Below are 19,311 nucleotides of genomic sequence, written 5' to 3' on the forward strand. Positions count from 1 at the left end.
TGTATATGTTGGTGATGTAAAACTATTGTGCTATAAGAAATGATAAGCAGAATGATTTCAGAAAAAAACTGGAAAGACCTACGTGAACTGAAAATAGAATGAAATAAGCAGAACCTGGAGAATATTGTACATAGTAACAGCAATATTGTAACCCTGAAAGACTTAGCTACTCTCAGCAATACAATGATCCAGGGCCATTCTGAAGGACTTAAGACAAAGAATGCTATCTACCTTCTGATAAAGAACTGTTAGAGTCAGATGCAGATCAAAGCATATTATCTTTCACATTATGTCTCTACCACAATTACTTTATTTAATGTTTTATTTTGGGATTTTGATTTTATAGGAGCATTCTCTTACAACAATGACCAACATGGAAATGTTTTTTGTGTGATAATACATGTATGACTCAGATCAGATAGCTTACCATCTCTGGGAGTGGGGAGGGAGACAATTAGAATTTTATAATTTCAGAAAATTTATGTTGAAAATTATTATTACATGTGATTGGGAAAGCAAAATATCTTTGAATGAAAAAAGATTTACAGCACAAAAGGTTTACATAATTTGTTATTTAAGCAAATACTTTTAAAGAATGTTATGTATAATAATTATTACTCTGTTCTTTGACTCTGATTCCCACAATGTATAAAAAATATTATTAGTATAACAATTTCCTTCTTTTAGGGATCTAGCTTTATTCGTTGCATCAAGCCTAATTTAAAGATGACAAGTCACCATTTTGAAGGTGCTCAGATTTTGTCCCAACTTCAATGTTCAGGTATTTTTTATGGATATGTAATTTTTGTCACTTAATCTCTATGATCATTGGCCTCATTATTTAACTCCAAAAAGAAAAATCTCATGATTTAGAGTAGAGCATGAGACCAAGGAGGTAGATTCAAGTTTGTTTTTATATATTTTCTAGCTGTGTGATAATGAAAGTCAATTAACCTCTCAAGTCCTCCTTTATCTGTACAAGATAGTGAGCTATTAATACATGTACTGTTGGCTTCACAGGATCATTGTAAAGACATAGGATTATAGATTTAGAGTTGTAAGGGACCTTAATGCCTGAGTTCAACCCCTTCATTTTACAGATAAGGTACTGTGACTCTGAGAAATTGTGAGACTTGTTCACACAGTTAGTTAGATGTCAGGATTTTTGAACCTGGCTTTCTGACTTCAAGTAGAGTGATTAGCATATGCTACAGCTGTATGAGGTATTTGTTTATTGTTGTATTTGTAAGCTTAATATAATGTTCTTTTTTCCCTCAGAGTAGTTGTAAGTAGACTGAATTTTAAATATAAGGTATAGGAATAAAGTTGTTATCCAATTATCAAATAGGAAATTTATATTCCTTTTGGGTTAGGCTATAATTTTCAATAATAAAGATTTCATAAGGAATTTTTATAACCTTCTCTTATAGATATGAAGGCATTTAAAAATTAACCTAAAATTACTTCATCTTTGAAAAATAATTGTTACTATTGTAAATCAGTAGAATTTTCAGAAAAAAAATTTTAAAGTATTTTTTGGTCATATTTAGTTTGTTTCCACTCACCCTTGTGTGAGTGTGGTATTTTAATGCTGACCATGTTTTTTATGTAATTTCAGTTTGAAACAAAAATTTCCTTATTCAGTCTCTAATGTCTAGGCAAAAACTTAAAAGTTAATCAGGTTAAGATAAAGCTGTGCTTTGTGTCCAGATTTGAAAAAAAAAAAATCAAGATTCCTCTATTATTATGGGCCCATTGAGACTTAGTTAGCCTAAAGTTTAGCCTCCTTTACTTTTCATTTTTTTAATGTTAATATCCAAAAACCAAAAGGATATTATGATTACTTTAGGCAGATTCCCCCCCCCCCCCAAACTGACTTATTCTGACTATCTAATGAAGGAAGGTGAAAGCGGACTCTGAGATTCAGACAAGATTGTATTTAGTTTACAGCTAGTTATTTGGTATAGTGAGGGGAGGGGGAAGCATTTTAAGAGTATAATTGTAACTTTTTCATCTTTACTAACTCAGGAAAGTAATCTTATTCCAGAAACTTCTAGTCAAAAATATCTTTCAAAAGCACCAACTTTAAACTCAGGGAATGAGAATATAGATTTTGAACTATATAGTTTATAGATTCAGGTTAAAAACTCCCTTTAAACAAAATTTCACTGAATAAAATACTTTTAGGAATCTATCCACATAAATTAAATATACTTTGTATATTATCAATAAAGCTACTAATCAAAAATATTTGGAGGAAATATTTGCCTAAATATTTGATAGTTTTATGAGAAACCTTGACAGCACTTCTCAATATTTCTCAATATATTTTTATTCTCAACATAATTACCTAAGTATCTAATCATTTAATTGCCATTTTAGAATTATTTTCATTTAAAAGTTTTGCTAACTTGAAAGTGAGCTTAGGCCTTTGTAAATTACATTAGTAGTAATTTTTGTCTACTTATGAATGTAGGTATGGTGTCAGTTTTGGACCTGATGCAGGGTGGTTTTCCATCACGAGCCTCTTTTCATGAGCTCTATAACATGTATAAGAAATATATGCCAGATAAACTTGCTCGATTGGATCCAAGACTCTTTTGCAAGGTATTAAAAACATATTTGTTGTAACTACCTGTAACCGATTAAATGTGAATAATTAGAAACTAATTTTACTTTTTATTTTTTTAGGCTCTTTTTAAAGCTTTGGGCCTAAATGAACATGACTACAAATTTGGATTGACAAAAGTGTTTTTTAGACCTGGAAAGGTAAGTAAATGTATATTTGCTTAAAAAAATGATACCTTTTATTTTGTTTACATCTTAGTAATTTCTTTACTTATTTGCTTCCCTCCATTACCTAATTGAGACCTTCTTTGTAATAAAGAAATATAGTAAAGCCAAACCAATGAACAAAACGTCTACTTTGGACAGCTTATACAGGCAGCATTTGGCTCCTGTAGTCTTCTACCTATCAAGTTAACTTATTTAAAAATAGGTCAGATGTTAAGATGCTCTGAATATAAAATTGAAGTGATATGCATATTCTTAAGTTTAACGGTCTTTAATTTTAAGTATTAATGGCTCACAAATGATATAATTTTCTTCCCTCACATACAAGCATTACATGTAGCATATAAAAACATAAGTCCTGAATTTCCTTGTTTTCAGGAAAATTCACAAAACTTACGTAAAATTATGCCAAAATTCAAACAAATATATTTCTTACATGTATAACTATTATGTTTAAAAGACTCATAGTTGTTACATTTGGTAAATTTATCTAAATAAAACTTTTCAATGTTTCAAAAATGGCATTTTTTCAAACATTTTAGCATTAGTCTTCTGACCTATATCCATTTTCTTTTGTTTTACTAGGTAACAGTAACCTAGGCAGTAGTAGAGAGTAGAGGTTAATCCCTGGCAGAATGGGCATGGAGAAATAGATTTTGCCTTTAATACATGTTAGCTTTGGGAAAAATGGGCAAGTCACTAGTTATAAATTTTAATTTATATACAAGTTGCTTATTTGCATTTCTGAAGAGAGTTTTTACCTCAGGAGTTTCCCACATTAAACTTGTGAGTCCAGACAAAAAAAACCTTAATAAAATGAGTAACAAAAAAGAACTCTTTACAAGACATATTAAGACAAATGGTGATTCTAACATTGGAGTCTAATGGCAAGACAAAAGTGAGGATGAAAGTGATGGCTCAGGACGTAGTGGACAACCTTGGCAGCTTTGATGTCAAACCAGGCTCTAAGTGCTCCAGTGCACCTGCTTCTTCTGCCTTTGTGACTGTTGGAACAAATTGTCTTCATCCCCCGATTGGGGAAGTCTTCACATGCCCATGGCAGATACCCCTTTTACCCATAGAGGCATGTAATTTTCCCTTAGATTGGTTTAGCCCATCTATTGCTAGCACATAGGCGTGTGGCCATTGTGTATGATATAGCTTCCTGGAGCCACAGGTGAGAGTTGGATAACAAGTGGACACCAAAAGAAGAAGGTAGTCCTGAAGAAGGCTTGGCAGACTCTCATACCAGGCACAAATCTTCCCTGAATTCCCTGAATTCCTCCTACATCAAATACTTGATTAAATAATTATTGATTTATGGGTTTTTCCTGAGGCCAAATAACCTAAGGCAGGAGTTGAAAGTCTATTGAAATTATAGATACTTTAAATATTAAATTTATTATCTCTAATTTAATTTTAATTGATGAAGGAAAATGTTTGTTTTTAATATAATGATGGAATGACAGAAAGCCCTAAAAGATTAATTTGTCAAAGGAATAAAAAAGATTACTTTTTATTTGATCTATTGTCCAAGTTGTTTTCTAAAACTCCAGTTTTCTGCATAGAAGTTTCAGAAAAGATTTCATTATTTTATACTCAGTGTCTTTACTTCTTTCATTTTAATGTAATGGATATTTAGGAAGCAACCTTTTTTTTAAGTCTTGTCAAAAAAAGAAAGTAATATTTTTGAAAGTTCTTGGTAGAAATTTACTTTCCAGAGCAACATTCTTAGTTTAGGAACTGTTGACTTATTTTTTAAAAAAATATTTTGATAATTCTTTCTCAGTGTAATTGGCCCACTTCTTAATACATTTTATTTTATTTTTCTTTAAAAGCATTATTCTGAGAAGTGACACTTAGGCTTCACCAGACTGCAAAAGGAGTTCATGGCACAACACAATTAAGAATCCCAGTTTTATATCTTCCCCACATGAAACAATTTCTTATTATTTCTAAAACCATATATTTCAAGTGCCTGAATCTTGGTTACAATTTATTTTTCTATAAAAAAAGCCAAATGTGATAGTGAGAAAAATCAAGGGTTCAGAGCACTCATCTACACTTATGTATAAATGGAAAGGTTAAAAGACCATTCACTAGTGAAGTAGATTAATTAAATGATATAAATTTGTGTGTGTTTTCTTTGTCTGTAACTTATTTTATGTATTTATTTTTTTCTCCTGTAGTGCCTTTTTTTCTTCTTAAAATTTTTTTATTTAGAGTATTTTTCCATGGTTATGTGATTCATTACCCGCCCCCCCCCAGACACACACACACAAACAACCCCCGTCCCCAAGCTGACAAACAATTCAACTGGGTTATACATGTATTGTTTAAAAACTATTTCCATGTTATTCATATTTTGCAGTAGAGTGATCCTTTAACATTAAAACCCCACTCATATCCCTATCCCACTATGTGATCAATCATATATTTTTCTAATGCATTTCTGGCTCCACAGTTCTCTCTCTGAATGAGGATAGTGTTCTTTCTCATAAGTTCCTCAGGATTGTCCTGGATCACTGCATTGCTGCTGGTATACAAGTCCATTACATTCGATTGTGCCTCAGTGTATCAATTTCTGTGTATAATGTTCTTCTGGTTCTGCTCCTTTCACTCTGCCTCAATTCCTGGAGGTTGTTCCAGTCTCCATCGAATTCCTCCACTTTATCATTCCTTTCAGCACAATAGTATTCCATCACCAACAGACACCACAATTTATTCAGCCACTCCCCAATCGATGGACACCCTCCATTTTCCAATCTTTGGCCACCACAAAGAGTGAGGCTATAAATATTTTTGTACAAGTCAGCAGTGGTATGACTGGATCAAAGGGCAGCAGTCTTTTAAAGACCTTTGTGCATAGTTCCAAATTGTCCTCCAGAATGGTTGGACCAATTTGCAACTCTATCAAAAGTATTTAAACATTTTATTTAAAGATGAAGAAACTCATAACTTTTAAAAAGTCATTATTCTTATTTTTCTTTATATATGTATGTTCACACTAAGAATACTAATATGTAAATACTAAGAGACTAAATTGGATTTATATTGTTCTTTTAAATATTTTTATTTATTTAGAATATTTATTTGTATTGTTCTTAATTGATGAAAGGAGAGGAGTTAGAGGGTTTCAGGAGAGGTTAGGGACATTATTTAGGTAATAAAATCATTAGGCTTTCCTTTCAACTTGATCTCGACCTCCACTCCCTTTCCTTACAAATTGCAAACAAATGGCAGAAATGTAATTTCAGGTTTCTTATTTTTCTTCTGTTTTCACTTTTTTATTAATGAAAATGGTTATAAATTGTAACCAGCTAAAAGACAAGACAGCTTCTGGGAGGAGGAAAGGAAGTAGAGCCTTTGAATAACCTGCAACAATACCAAATAATCAATGAACAATTTAATTGACCTATGCAGGTGACTAGAAAATTGAGTAATTTTAAGGTCCTTATCTTATTCTCTTTCATGCTTTCTTATTTAAAAATTACTCCTTGAAGTTCTAATGAAAATCCTTTTTATCTTTTCAGTTTGCAGAATTTGATCAGATAATGAAATCAGACCCTGATCATTTGGCTGAACTTGTAAAAAGAGTCAATTATTGGCTTGTCTGCAGTCGCTGGAAAAAAGTTCAGTGGTGTTCACTCTCAGTCATCAAATGTAGGTATTTTCTATAGTGATATTACTCTGTATGTGTATTTTTGGAGATTTTGGGGGGGCATTTTTGGTTGAGTTTATTGTCCTAAACTGAAAGAAATCTTTATGAATGGAAATGAGTATTAACATTTTTGAACTTGCTGAATGTACAATATAGTACCTTTAGGATAGAATATAAACAAGCTATAATTTTTGTGGCTAGCTAGTTACTTTTATAGAAAGGCCAATTAAATAGATCAACTCAAAATCCTTAAAAGCTACTTGAAAATAAATATGTAAAATAGTATTTATTAAACACTACTAAGTACTGTGCTGAGAGTTGAAAAATGGGATATTGGGGTGAAAAATAGCAAGTAGGTCAGTGTAGTTAAATCTTGCATGGAGAGGAGCAAAATATAATGATTTGGAAAGTTAGGAGAGGACCAGGTTGTGAAGGACTTTAAGTGCCAAACAGAAGATTTATATTTTATTTTGGAGGTAATAAGAAATTACTGGAATTTATTGAGTAGGGTGATGACTTAGCCAGAACTGACTGAGTGGAAGATGTTTGGGTGTAGGGAGACCTGAGGCAAGAAGACTAATTAGAAAGCTATTGTAGTAGCCTTGGTAAGAACTTGAAGTAGGGTGATGGTTGTCTTGAGTGGGGATAATGGGTGCTGTTGGAGAGAGATTATGAAAAGAGAAATAATAGTATATTTGATATGCAGGGTGAATGGGATTGGGGAAATAGAAATGTAAGGGAGCTTCTCAGGTAAACAGCATAGTATTCTAAAATGCCCAAGTTCTAGCTTGCCTGAGGACCACCTGAAGTATACCTACTCAACTGCCTATTAACTGTGATGTTTAACTGGCCTGTGCCTAGTGACAATCTCACTTCTATGCTTTGTTTTTTCTATTTTGTGACTGTAACTTAGTTGAAAATTGGGTACAAAAGAGCATGAAGAAGGTATAACTATATTTTAGTGATGTTGCAAAAATAACTTAGTTTTTTGCTATCTTATTTTACTGTCATAGTGAAAAACAAAATAAAATATCGTGCTGATGCATGCATTAAAATACAGAAGACCATTCGAATGTGGCTTTGCAAAAGAAGACATAAACCACGGTAATATAGACTTTGGTTAAGTTCAATAACAGATAGTTAACTAAATAATGATAAAGTCATCGGGACTAAAAAAATTAGAAACTGGAAACCTTAAGGCAATTTCTTACTTCCTTTTGTTGTTTTATTAATCGTCTAGATTTAAGTAAATGATTATAAAATATTTTCTCATTTTTAACTTTGTTTTAGGACATTTTCTTTTTTTCTTCTAATCTTCATTAATGTAACATTTTACTAAGATTATTTTGGTGGCTTATGTCCTCTGATAATTGTTACGTTTTCAGTGTTAAAAAGAGAAAACTCTTTCAAAATAGTCAAATTTAGTATTGCTTAAATAATGGTTCAACATTGATGTAAGACCTTTAGAGGGCTACTAGTAATATTTAAGTCTTAATTAGGAGTTCCATCCTTGTTTTTTTATTTGGACTTGTTATATTAATTTTGAACTTTAAAGCTTTTGGAATATAAGTAGCACTCGTATTGCATAAGTTCTTTCAGATGTTTTTATTCTATTTGAAAAACAGTCAGAATTCAGAACTGTCATAAGAGCCTTACCATTCCCATTGTTATCTTTGTCTCTTGTATGATTGTTTTATTTCTTTCATCTTTTAAAAGAGAAGAAGTCAATACACTAAAAGAAACATTTAAAATGTATCTTTCAATGTCAATGAAAATTCTATTATTTAGTTGTTTGGTAGTGACATATTAAATTTTAATGAAGGATTGTTTTCCCAGCATTGATGGTCTTATCAAAGTACGCACACTGAAAAAAAGACTTGACAAATTTAATGAAGTAGTGAATGCTTTGAAAGATGGAAAACCAGAAGTGATCAAGCAGATCAAGAATCTTGATGTTTCTATTGATGCTCTGATAGCTAAAATTAAGGTATGTAGTTTTTAGTCCAGATGACTTCTTTCTTTTAAGATTATGCTTTGATATCTTTTGAAATTATGTTTCTCAAAACTTTGGCTGTGAAAGTGGTTACTAAAATAGTGCATTATATTAAATATATTTCTGTATAATGACGAACTTGAAAATATTAGAACAAATTGACCTTATTTTTCAGTTTTATTTGGAAAAGATAGGGCTTGTTAATATCTCATTTGTGTAATCTGTGCTTTTCTTTTTCTCTCTTACATAATTGTATTTGAGGAGAAGGAAAAATACTTCTGAAGGACATAGGTAAAACCTTTAAACAGGTATAGTTTGGAGATGCAGAACCTTACTTTTTGAATAGGTAGGACAGAATTGACCATCGGCATTTGGAAACTCAAAGAATCACAATATCTCAAGAATTGACCTCAGAGACTGTTTAGTTTCATAGGAATCTTTACAACCTATCCAATAAATAGTCATCTATCATCCTCTTTGAAGACCTCATTTCCTTTTTTTTCCCCCAGTGCCAGCCTGATTCTGCTTTTGGATTGCTTTAACTGTTTGAAAGTTTTTCCTTACATCAAGTCCAGTTTGGCCTCTGTAGATTCTACCAGTTGCCAGTTTTGATCATGGGATCCAGGCAGAGCCAGTCAAAGTCCTTGTGACAATTCTTCCAGGACCATAAAATAGCAACCATATACCCTGAAGCCTTTTCTTTTTTAGGGTAACATTTGATAGTTCTGTCTAGCAAGCTTTACATATCATAGTCTTGGGGCCCTTCACCTTCCTTATTGCTTTTCTTTGGATATTCTCCAACTTATCAGTATCATTTCTCAAATGTGGTGCTCAGAAGTGGATGAAATATTCTAGATATGGTCTGACCAGGACAGAATATAGTGGAATTGTTAGAAGTACTACTTATCAATGTAGTTTAAATTGACATTAGCTTTTAGGGCTAACATGTTGTATTATTGATGCATATGAGGTTATAGTTTATTATACCTCCTAGCTCCTTTTCAGAATAGTTGCTATCTAGTGATACTTTCTTTATATTATATATTTGAAGATGATTTTTTGAATGCAAATGTAGGATTTTAAATTTTATCTCCTTTAAATTTTATCTTTTAGATTTTCTCCAGTATTATTCTAGCCTGTCAAGATAATTTTGGATTCCGATTCTTTCTTTCCATATATCAGCTATGCCTGTCAGTTCTCCCTTTATTCAAATCATCAGTAGAAATGTTCAACAGCATAGGAACAAGCATAAATATGTGAAACACTAAATTTAAGATTTCCTTTCAAGTTGTCTTCGAACTATCAGTGATCTGGCCATTCAACCAAGCTTTCTCATCCATTTAAATGTACAAAGTTAGCTTTAAGAGATATGGTTATATCTTTCACATATTTTTCACAAGAATCGCATGAGAAATTTTATAAAACACTTAGCTAAAATCTAGGTAATCTACATACTAGTCCCCTATTCACCAATCGAAGTACTCTCTTTAAGGGAATGAGATCAGGCTGACATGGCTTATCTTGATGAAGTCATGATGACTCTTTGTGACCACAGCTTTCAATTTTAAAATTTTGTTTCTTACCTTAATAATATGCTTTAAAATTTTTTCTGGGAATCAAAGTCAAACTTGTTCGCCTTATAGATTATAGAATTCATTCAATTCCTGTTTTTGAAAATTCCATCTCTCTTAGTCTTTATACTTCCCTTAATTTAAATTTTTTTATCTGAACACAAAAAAGAACATTTTCATTTTTATTACAATGTAGTAAAATGATTGCATGTTAAAAATGAATCTATTTCATACTGTTTGTATGTATATGCATACACATAAATATATGAAGTATATATTTATATTTCAAACATTGCTACCAAAACCATCTTGCCTGCCTATGCTACCTTTTGAATGTTCTCTTTTGGACATTTAAAAAAGTGTTTCAATGCCGCCCCCCCCCATCCTTATTAATAACTTTCTTTCTCAATTTTCTTGTAATTAAAAACAAAAACGGGGAACATGAAACAAATAAGCATACTTCAGCAAAATATGTCATAGATCCTTTGGAGATGTATATTGTCATTTCATTGATAAGAGTTCTCAAACTTTTCAAAGCTGAGTTCTTTCCAGAGTTACATCGTTGAATAAGATGTTTTTTCTGTTGCAACTTGCTTTACTATAACCAGTTCATACTACCCAACATTCTCTGAAGCGATCTGTTTAAAAATTTCTTATAATGAAATGTTATTCAGTTACATTTATATTCACAGTTCATCTAGCCATTTCCTTATTGATAGGTACCCCTCTTCCAAATTCTAGTTCACTTTTGTTTTTGTTTTTTCTTTTTTAATACTCCCTTTAGGATCAGTAAAGTTTGTTCTTATTGTAGCTATTTCCTGTTGTTCTCCTTCCTCTTAACACCTCCCTGTCAGCTCTCCTCTTCCTGTTACATATGATGTATTTTCACACCTAAATATGCCTTTGTACCATCTTTCCTTTGTTTCAGATGGGAGCATTGTAGATGATTAAAATTTGCTGACTTACATAGTGGCTAAGTTTAATAGTAAGAAATTCCAAAGAAAATTAAATAGTAGAAAATTACAAAGAAGGGTTCATATTTAGTCATTTTATAAATTTGCCTTTGATATTCAGATGTTTTCATTAGTGACTACTCTTTAACTACTTTTTATTTTTTAATGTTAAAGTTGAGGAAGTACCTTCAGTGTTTGATGTAAAAATAGTTCCTTGTACAAAGGCACTTCATTAGTATTTGTGGATAATTGATTTCATGAATAATAGAAAAAGCCAAATAATGTGACAAGAATTATTTTTGATGTTTTAAAAATTTGTTTCTTTTTCCTAGTCCACTCTCATGACAAGGGAGCAGATACAGAAAGAATATGATTCACTGGTTAAAAGCTCAGAGCAGCTCCTTAGTGCTTTACAGAAAAAGAAGAAACAAGAAGAAGAAGCAGAAAGATTGAGGAAAATTCAGGAAGAAATGGAAAAAGAGAGAAAAAGACTTGAAGAGGATGAGCAACGCCGAAAAAAGGATGAAGAAGAAAGGCGGATGTGAGTGATCTTAACCATTATTCCTTGTCTTAGAGATTAGTAGAGTAAATGAAGAGTTGATGTTGATGAATCTTCATTAATATTCTTTTTAAAAACAAATTTTTTCATTATTTATCAGTTTATATGCATTTTAAATGTATTTATATTAATTTAATTTATTTAATATTTAACTATTATTTTAACTTTTAATTTAATATTTAAATTATTTAATAGTTTCAAAAATTATAAAACTTTCATTGTTATGTCAATAGAAGAACTTTGAAGGTTGAAGTTATAACTGAAGTTTCTATTAATAAATTTATATCTGTGAATTTTCTGAACTTTATGCCTAAAGAGAGTTCTCTTATGTTATAATCCTTGCCTCTCCCTCTCAAAATACCACTTTCTTTCCCTTACTTTTGTAAGTGATATCTACCACAATGAGTTTTATGACAAAAGGAAAAAAACACTAGTTGAGGCAATTAGGACAACTGTATCAATTAAATTTAAGTCCTTTAAAAGAACTGAAAGACATCTCCACATTGCAGGTTTTAGATGGTAATTATTTGTCTCTTTTATTTCAATCAAGAGGTTTCTACTGTGTATCTACTTCAAGTCAGTTTTATTTTTTTGTAAATTGCATTTAACTTCTGTGATCAAGGAACCATCCAATTCTCCATAACTTTTGTTCTTCAATACTTATGCCATACATTTTTTTCTACTATCTAAGTATTTTTTCCTCTTGCTAGGAAAGCTGAAATGGAAGCAAAGAGAAAACAAGAAGAAGAGGAGAGAAAGAAGAGAGAAGATGATGAAAGACGTATACAGGTGGGCAGCTACAGGGTATAGTAGTATAGAGCACCAGACCTGGAGTCAGAAAGACCTGGGTTCAAGTCTGGCCTCAGACACTTTCTAACTGTGTGACTCTAGGCAAGTTACTTAACTTTGTTTACCTAGCCCATACCCTTTTATCTTAGAGTGCTACTAGAACAGAAAGTAAAGATTTTTTTTTAAGAATATGCAGGTATGAGAGAAATGGATTAGGTCTAAATGGCAAATTCAATAATGTGTTCATATTCCAGGGTTTATCACTCATGTTTTCCATTATTTACAATGCTAGTGCTAATGACTCCCATTGTATTTCCAGGAAGAACAACTTTAAGAAGGGGTATGCTTGGTGCATATGCCAACTTGTTGAGACATGTAAAAGCAGAGTTCTCATATTTGGAAGGGATTTGGAACCCATCTGGTTTTTTTAACGCATTGATATGATTTTTAATGATTGTTTTCTGGCATTTTATGATCCACGCTCTTTCCCTCTCTTCCTCTCCTCCCAGAGACAGAAGCCCATCTGGATACTTTGAGTAGCAGAGAACTCATTATGATTAGCAATCAATTCAATTTTTAGACAACTTTAATTTTGAAGAAGTTTTTATTTTTTCTTATAGTTTTATACATTGTCTCTCTTTAGTTATGCAGAATGATTTTATTCTCTCAACATAATAAATCATGTTTACTTAAATCTTTTTTTTTCCCTTGGGGTAAATATTCCTTTAGTCAACAGTTCCTTCAGCCTAATTTATTGTTACCTTTTTCAAAGCCCTTTACTGTTTGTCACTAGTTTTAAGAAATAATTTTGTAGGATAGTTTACTTAGGGAACAGAAGTTCTGGTAGAGAAGCATGAATACTTTGGGTGCTAGGAAGGCAGTGGAAAGGAAGGAATTGGAATGGGACAGAGAAAAGCCATTATTTACTTGGCAGTTTTGAGAAAGACCCAGCCTTTCTGCTTTCCTTTTGGTAAGAAGGATGAGATATACCTTGCAACTTGCTACTGCTGGAATAATCAGTAAAATTAGTATATTCATAATCTGTAACATACCAACACTATCTCCAAACCTTAATCCATGTTTTCTTCTGCCAGTTTCCCCTGAAATTTCTCCAATTAGTTCCTAAATTTCAGATTGCAGCTGATTTCTTGTTGCCATTTGCCTCTCTTCCAATTCACCCTTGTCTTACACATGAAAAGATTATATTTCTTGAGCACTTTATTATTTCAAAATTTTTTTCACATCTGTGCTTCTTTCCCCCCTCCTGAACTCTTACCACCAAAGTCTCCAGGCACACGGATCTGCTTTTCTAGCAGTTTTTTCTTTCCTGATTCCATGGGTAAACTAAAATAGCATGAGTTAAATCTATTTTGCACTTCGTCAAAGGCTCAAACCAGATATGAACTTTACTGTTCAAATGTGTGGTGCTCTATACCTATCTGCAAATTGACAAAGTTCAACAAATAGGTCATTACATAAACATTTTAAACTACATTTTATAGAATGAGTCGAAAGGTAAGTGAATATGACAAAATTGTAAATTTGTTGTTGCGTATTAGAACATGCCTCTGTTAGAGACATTTTCTATAAATTTAGAACAGGCAATTTCAACTCTTTTTGGCTTAACATATGTAGTGATTACAAACTTTGTAATAGTAATTACTGGCAGTGGTTTCATAGAACAAACTAGACAAAAATGTTAGCAAGTGAAATTTTTTAATTTGTTTAATATATTTCAATCGCTTCCTGATTGAGCTTCTCACTTCTAGTCTCTCTTCTCACATGTAACATCAATATAACCTCCAAACTGATATTTCTAAGATACAGATTGAAATGTCACTCATTATTAAAAGATCTTCAATGATTTCCTTTTAACCTAAGGAGAACATGAACACCACATACTGTAATTTAAAACCTTCCAAATTCTGGGTCCCATTTAACCTTCTGGTGTATTCCATGTTACTTTCCTTGGTGCTTTCTCTAATTTAGGTAGATTGGCCTGTTCTTTCTCCCCTCTGCATCTGTGGTGTCAGACTCATAGAGACAGACCCTTGTTGGCTGCGTGTTGATTTAGAAACACATAAATTGACATTATCTCTGTTATATTATATTTTTATTAATTTTGTTAGAAATTGCAATATGGTTTTGGCTACATGAGTTTGGTTCTTCTTTGCACATGAGATTCTTTCATCCATTTTTGTACCTTTGCACAGATACATTCCTTATTATGTCTGCATCTTATAATCCTTATCTTCCTTCAAAGCATACGTTGGCTTTATCAGATCTTTTATGATTTCTGCCATTTCTTCTGTTTTCTGTCTTTATTGTCCATTTTCTCTTTTGAAAAGCCCTGACTGTGGACATGCTGTTTTCCCCCAAGAGAATTTCAGTTTTCTGAGGGAATTCCTTTTTTGGCTTTGTAGGGCTCATTGAATTGGATTGAATTATTGGTTAAGTTTAAGGAACCTTTGATATTACCTAGTCATGTCTCCTCATTATATGGATAGTAAAATGGAGATTCACAGAGTTTAGGAGTATTCAAAATTACATAGTTAATTTCTGGCAAAGACAGAAATAAATTACTAGAACTAACCCTTTCCACTACCTCTCAGTTATACCATTATGGTATCACCTAAGTAAAGACAGAGCAATTATTTGAGAATATATTTATTTTTAAATCAGTTATGTCATATTAAAATTGTCTGTAAAAGAACTTTATTGAGGTTCACTAACATAGATTCCTAGCTCTATGCTATGTTAAGTTGTAAAATTAAGATAAGAACTGCTCCCTGCTCTCCTTAGAGCTTATAGTACAGAAGGGAGATAAATGTGTCTACATGGGCAAACTCTGCTTTTCAAATTACAGTAGTATGGTATATTCCCCTTTTATGCCTTGATTTACTCAGCAAATATTTCTTAAATGCCTACTATGTGCAATATAGTAGCTTCCTAAAGTTTATAGCATAGTAGGAAGAAGTCTTAGGAGTCCTTAGTACTTAGATAAATAGAAGTATAAAGAATAATGTTAAAAGTACCTGAGAAATAGAAAGTGCTATGGGATCAAATTATATATACATGAAAGTACAATATTTTAAAAATTGATCAATTTCACATGAATTAAAACATTGCATTAGAAATGCCTTGCCTTTATTTAAATTTATCTTTCTCTGTGCTATACATCAGCTTTAAATATGTCACTGATGATGTTAGTCGTCTCCTTTAGAAAACAAAAAGGCGTCTCAATAAATTGTTGATTTCATTTTTTCCTGTCAAAATAATGAAAATGATAGCTCACAATTCACATGTTTTTTTCCTTGGACTTAGGTCTTTTATTACTGAAAACTGGTTAAGTCTTTTGACTTTTGAAAACATTACTGTCAGAATATTAGCCTTAATATTTCATAAGACTGCTCAATATCAGTGTTATTTTCTTCACCCAATTGAAGAAGTGATCAAATTTTGTTTATTTAGTGGATAAAAAGTGAAAGAGAAAAATTGTTTCTGCAATACAGGCTGAAGTAGAGGAACAATTAGCCAGACAGCGCGAAGAAGAAACCCAACAGCAGGCAGTGCTTGAACAAGAACGCCGTGACCGTGAACTTGCTATGAGGATTGCCCAGAACGAAGCAGAGCTCATCAGTGAAGAAGCTCAGATTGATTTAGGATTACGCAGGTACTATGGTTGGGTTTTGTTTATAATGTAAAAAATGTCTCTAATCTCACTTTCTCTTTTATGACCTATCTCATCGAAAAAGAAGAAAACAAACCTCACCTGTTCCTCCTCTGTAGCTAATTTAAAAATATACTTTAACATTTATCTATAAGCATCATGCCTTATACTTAGGAAAAAGCATTAAATTTGTTGTTTTTTTTTCCCAACAAGTTACTTAATTGTTAAGAAATGTTATTTCAGAATTGCTTTAGTTAATGTCAATCTTTTGCAGTGAACATCTCATATGTTTTTATTAGTAAAATTTCCTGGAATATATGCTACATTATATAGAAATCCAATCAATGGAAAAATAATTCTCTCAAACAGTTTTTCATTAAACTCTGACTTGGAAATCAATCATTATAAGCCATGATGCACTTGACAGCTTTGATGCTAGCATTTGAATTTTCTCCAGGACAAGGTATTTATATATACACTTTCACATAAAATGAGAAGGAAACTATTTCCCAGTTTTATACTACAAGTGAGTCTCAATTTTGAGTAGTATTTGTTAAATTGAATGAAAATATTTAACCCTCCTAGGTTTTTGAATTCTCTAAAGATATCAACTTTTCAGGGGAAGAAATATTAATATGGACATTTAAAAAAAACCTTACTTTCTGGATTGGTTCTAAGGTAGAAGAGTGGTAATGGCTAGGCAATGGGAGTCAAGTGATTTGCCCAAGATCACACAGCTAGGAAGTGTCTGAGACTAGATTTGAACCTAGGACCTCCAGTTTCTAGGTCTGGCTCTCAATCCTTTGAGCCACCCAGCTGCCCCCTTGGATATTCTTAATAGAGTTTTAGGCCTTTTTTTCTTTTTAAAAATTTATAGCATGCTTTTTTTTCCCTTAAAAAGAGACCTAGAAATTATAGCTATTTGGAATTTTTAGGGCATGGTGGTGAAATAGAGTTCCAAAGTGTTTTTGGTTTATAAGCATATATAAAACTCTTACCATCTTTTAATATGCATAAGAACAAATATAATAATATATGTGTGATATATGTTAAACATATCTGGTTATGTTACACATATCTTATAGCATTGTTTCCTATGATTTCAGAAGCTTTATAAAATGCCTATTTTAACTAAAAATTTCAAAATAGAACCACAAGATGGCATAATTTCCCTGTCTTAACCCTTAACACTAGAACTTGTATTCAAAATCAGATATCCCCCCAGCTCCACTTTCTTAGAGTAATAGCCAAATTTTTTCCCTCAGTTGAAAATGATGAAAGGAACACACAGAATGCCTTAGATTTGGTTCTTGATTTTAATTATATTCAAGGTATTCAGGCTCTTTTAATAGATGAATGATTACAAGCTTCCTAGCTATTGTTGTTGTCATCAGAATTTTAGATTAGAAGTAATGAAGGAAAAAAATCCTCGTCATAGAGTTTGGTGACTGGATTTATCTGCTGCCATTAGCCTTATGACTATACATTATTACCATATCTTTCCTTTGATTGGGCACATGTTCCATGACAAGCTGTGATAAGTTTTGAGTCAGCATTTGGAAGAGTTGACCATATGAGAAAGTAGGGTGACGACAGGGAGGAGACTGAATTATAATCCCTTGCCATTCCTAGAAATTTGAGTAACAAGCATATTATCATATATTGTATCTTCAACAAATGTTGCCAGTTTTTACCTGCTAGAAGTAAGAAAAGAAATATATGACTGCATTTTTTAAACCTGTACATACAACTATAGAGATAAGTAAAATTCCATCATTGCATATCTGTACTAAAATTTTATCCGAGTTTAGGTTCTTGTGGGAAAAAATGTACTAAGAGCTATTCAGACTTTTGGTATACTAGAAATGCAAAGTTATTTTTGACTTGAGATACTCAGACAAACATTGAATACTATTAAGAGGAAATTCAGATTCAGGGTTTGGAGCCTTTGAATGGCAGTAGAATTTCTTCCTTTAGAAAAGAGAGTTTCATTTTTCCTTAACTTAGGTCAAAGGTAATATTCTTAATATTGCTGGTCTTGGTTCCTTTTTCTCTCATTTCTGGATTGCTTTCCTTTCTTCCTGTCTAAATTTTATCAAAGCTCATGCCCTTTCTTCTTTATGGAGCATTTCCTAACTACTTCAGTCCTTGTGGAACCCTATAGTAATTATATTTAATACTGAACAATTTAGTGTTTAATTATACACCATTTTTATTTGGATGTCCCCGTGACTGAAATCTTTCTATAATTTTGTATGGTTATGGAATAGCTAAATGCTAGCCCTGAAGAATTATTGAAATAAAACAATTCCATATAATTTAAAATATGATGTGCTATAACTCTTGAAGAATACTTATAAATGCATTTGTATATTACTGGAATGAAAAATTCCTTTTAATAGATTGGATTCCTATTCAGTAGCTGCTAAGAATCATTTGTCCACATTTGTAATATTTTTAAAATATAGAAAAAATCAGTTGAATTTATGTTCCTAAAGAATCTCACAAGCAGATTTTACTATATATTAATGAATGCACATTTTCTTATGAAACTCCTCACATTGGCAAAAGGATCAAAGTAAGGTATATCATCTTACCATTTTAAAATAATCATTTGAATAATTATATTTTCATTTGGGCAAAGCTCCAAAACTGTGAGTTTCACAATTTACATATGAGTATGAATTAATTTCTACATAATAAAATCTAAGTGAAAAATTCCATTTATGTATGTGTGTGAAGAGAATATATCTGACTTAGAGAAGGGAAGAGTATCCATTTCTAGCAAGCATGCTTGTTAAATTTATTGGCTATATCTTCCTATCACATGGAAGTTAAATAAATGCTGTTTAATTGGCTACTTAAAAATTCTACAAGTTATAAAAAAATGAGAAGGTAGTAACTTTCATTCTTAATATTGACATCAAGAGTTTCAAGACCAAAAATTAGAATTAGGATTATTTTACATAGAATTTGTTTTCTTTAGAAGTTTACTTAAAAGCTGCACACATGTGGATTTTAATATTAACATATGGGTGTCTGCGAGGAAACAAATTTAAATCCTTATTTATGTTACAGAGTTTTCAACTGTAATTTTTGTGGGAGTAATTTTTGTGGGAGATAGAGGGACAGTTTAGGTCTAATCCTCATGATGAAATAGTTGAACAGTAATCTCAAACCAAGATTGCATGATTTAAGGAGTAAGATTGGTGATGTCCCCATCACGAATTAGATTTCTCAATACACACCCTACATCATTATTCAGATGGGACATCAGGTAATTGTTGTCTAAATAGTTCCATTTATGAGATAGATTAAATAA

General features: G+C 31.8%; 1 protein-coding gene across 4 annotated transcripts in view; it reads left to right on the forward strand.

Annotated features, from left to right (window-relative positions):
- The window catches only part of MYO6 (myosin VI), a 191,479-nt gene that overhangs the window by 151,047 nt on the left and 21,121 nt on the right, over window positions 1-19,311 (forward strand). For all 4 annotated transcript variants that reach the window (XM_007484224.3, XM_001365803.5, XM_007484226.3 and 1 more), the window contains 9 exons: window positions 688-781; window positions 2,477-2,607; window positions 2,692-2,769; window positions 6,327-6,456; window positions 7,468-7,558; window positions 8,291-8,441; window positions 11,304-11,512; window positions 12,241-12,319; window positions 15,832-15,992. In XM_007484224.3, the coding sequence (XP_007484286.1) occupies window positions 688-781; window positions 2,477-2,607; window positions 2,692-2,769; window positions 6,327-6,456; window positions 7,468-7,558; window positions 8,291-8,441; window positions 11,304-11,512; window positions 12,241-12,319; window positions 15,832-15,992 (1,124 nt within the window). The remainder of the gene's footprint in view (window positions 1-687; window positions 782-2,476; window positions 2,608-2,691; window positions 2,770-6,326; window positions 6,457-7,467; window positions 7,559-8,290; window positions 8,442-11,303; window positions 11,513-12,240; window positions 12,320-15,831; window positions 15,993-19,311) is intronic.

This window comes from Monodelphis domestica, chromosome 2 (genome assembly GCF_027887165.1).
Source record: "Monodelphis domestica isolate mMonDom1 chromosome 2, mMonDom1.pri, whole genome shotgun sequence".
Lineage (NCBI taxonomy): Eukaryota > Metazoa > Chordata > Mammalia > Didelphimorphia > Didelphidae > Monodelphis > Monodelphis domestica.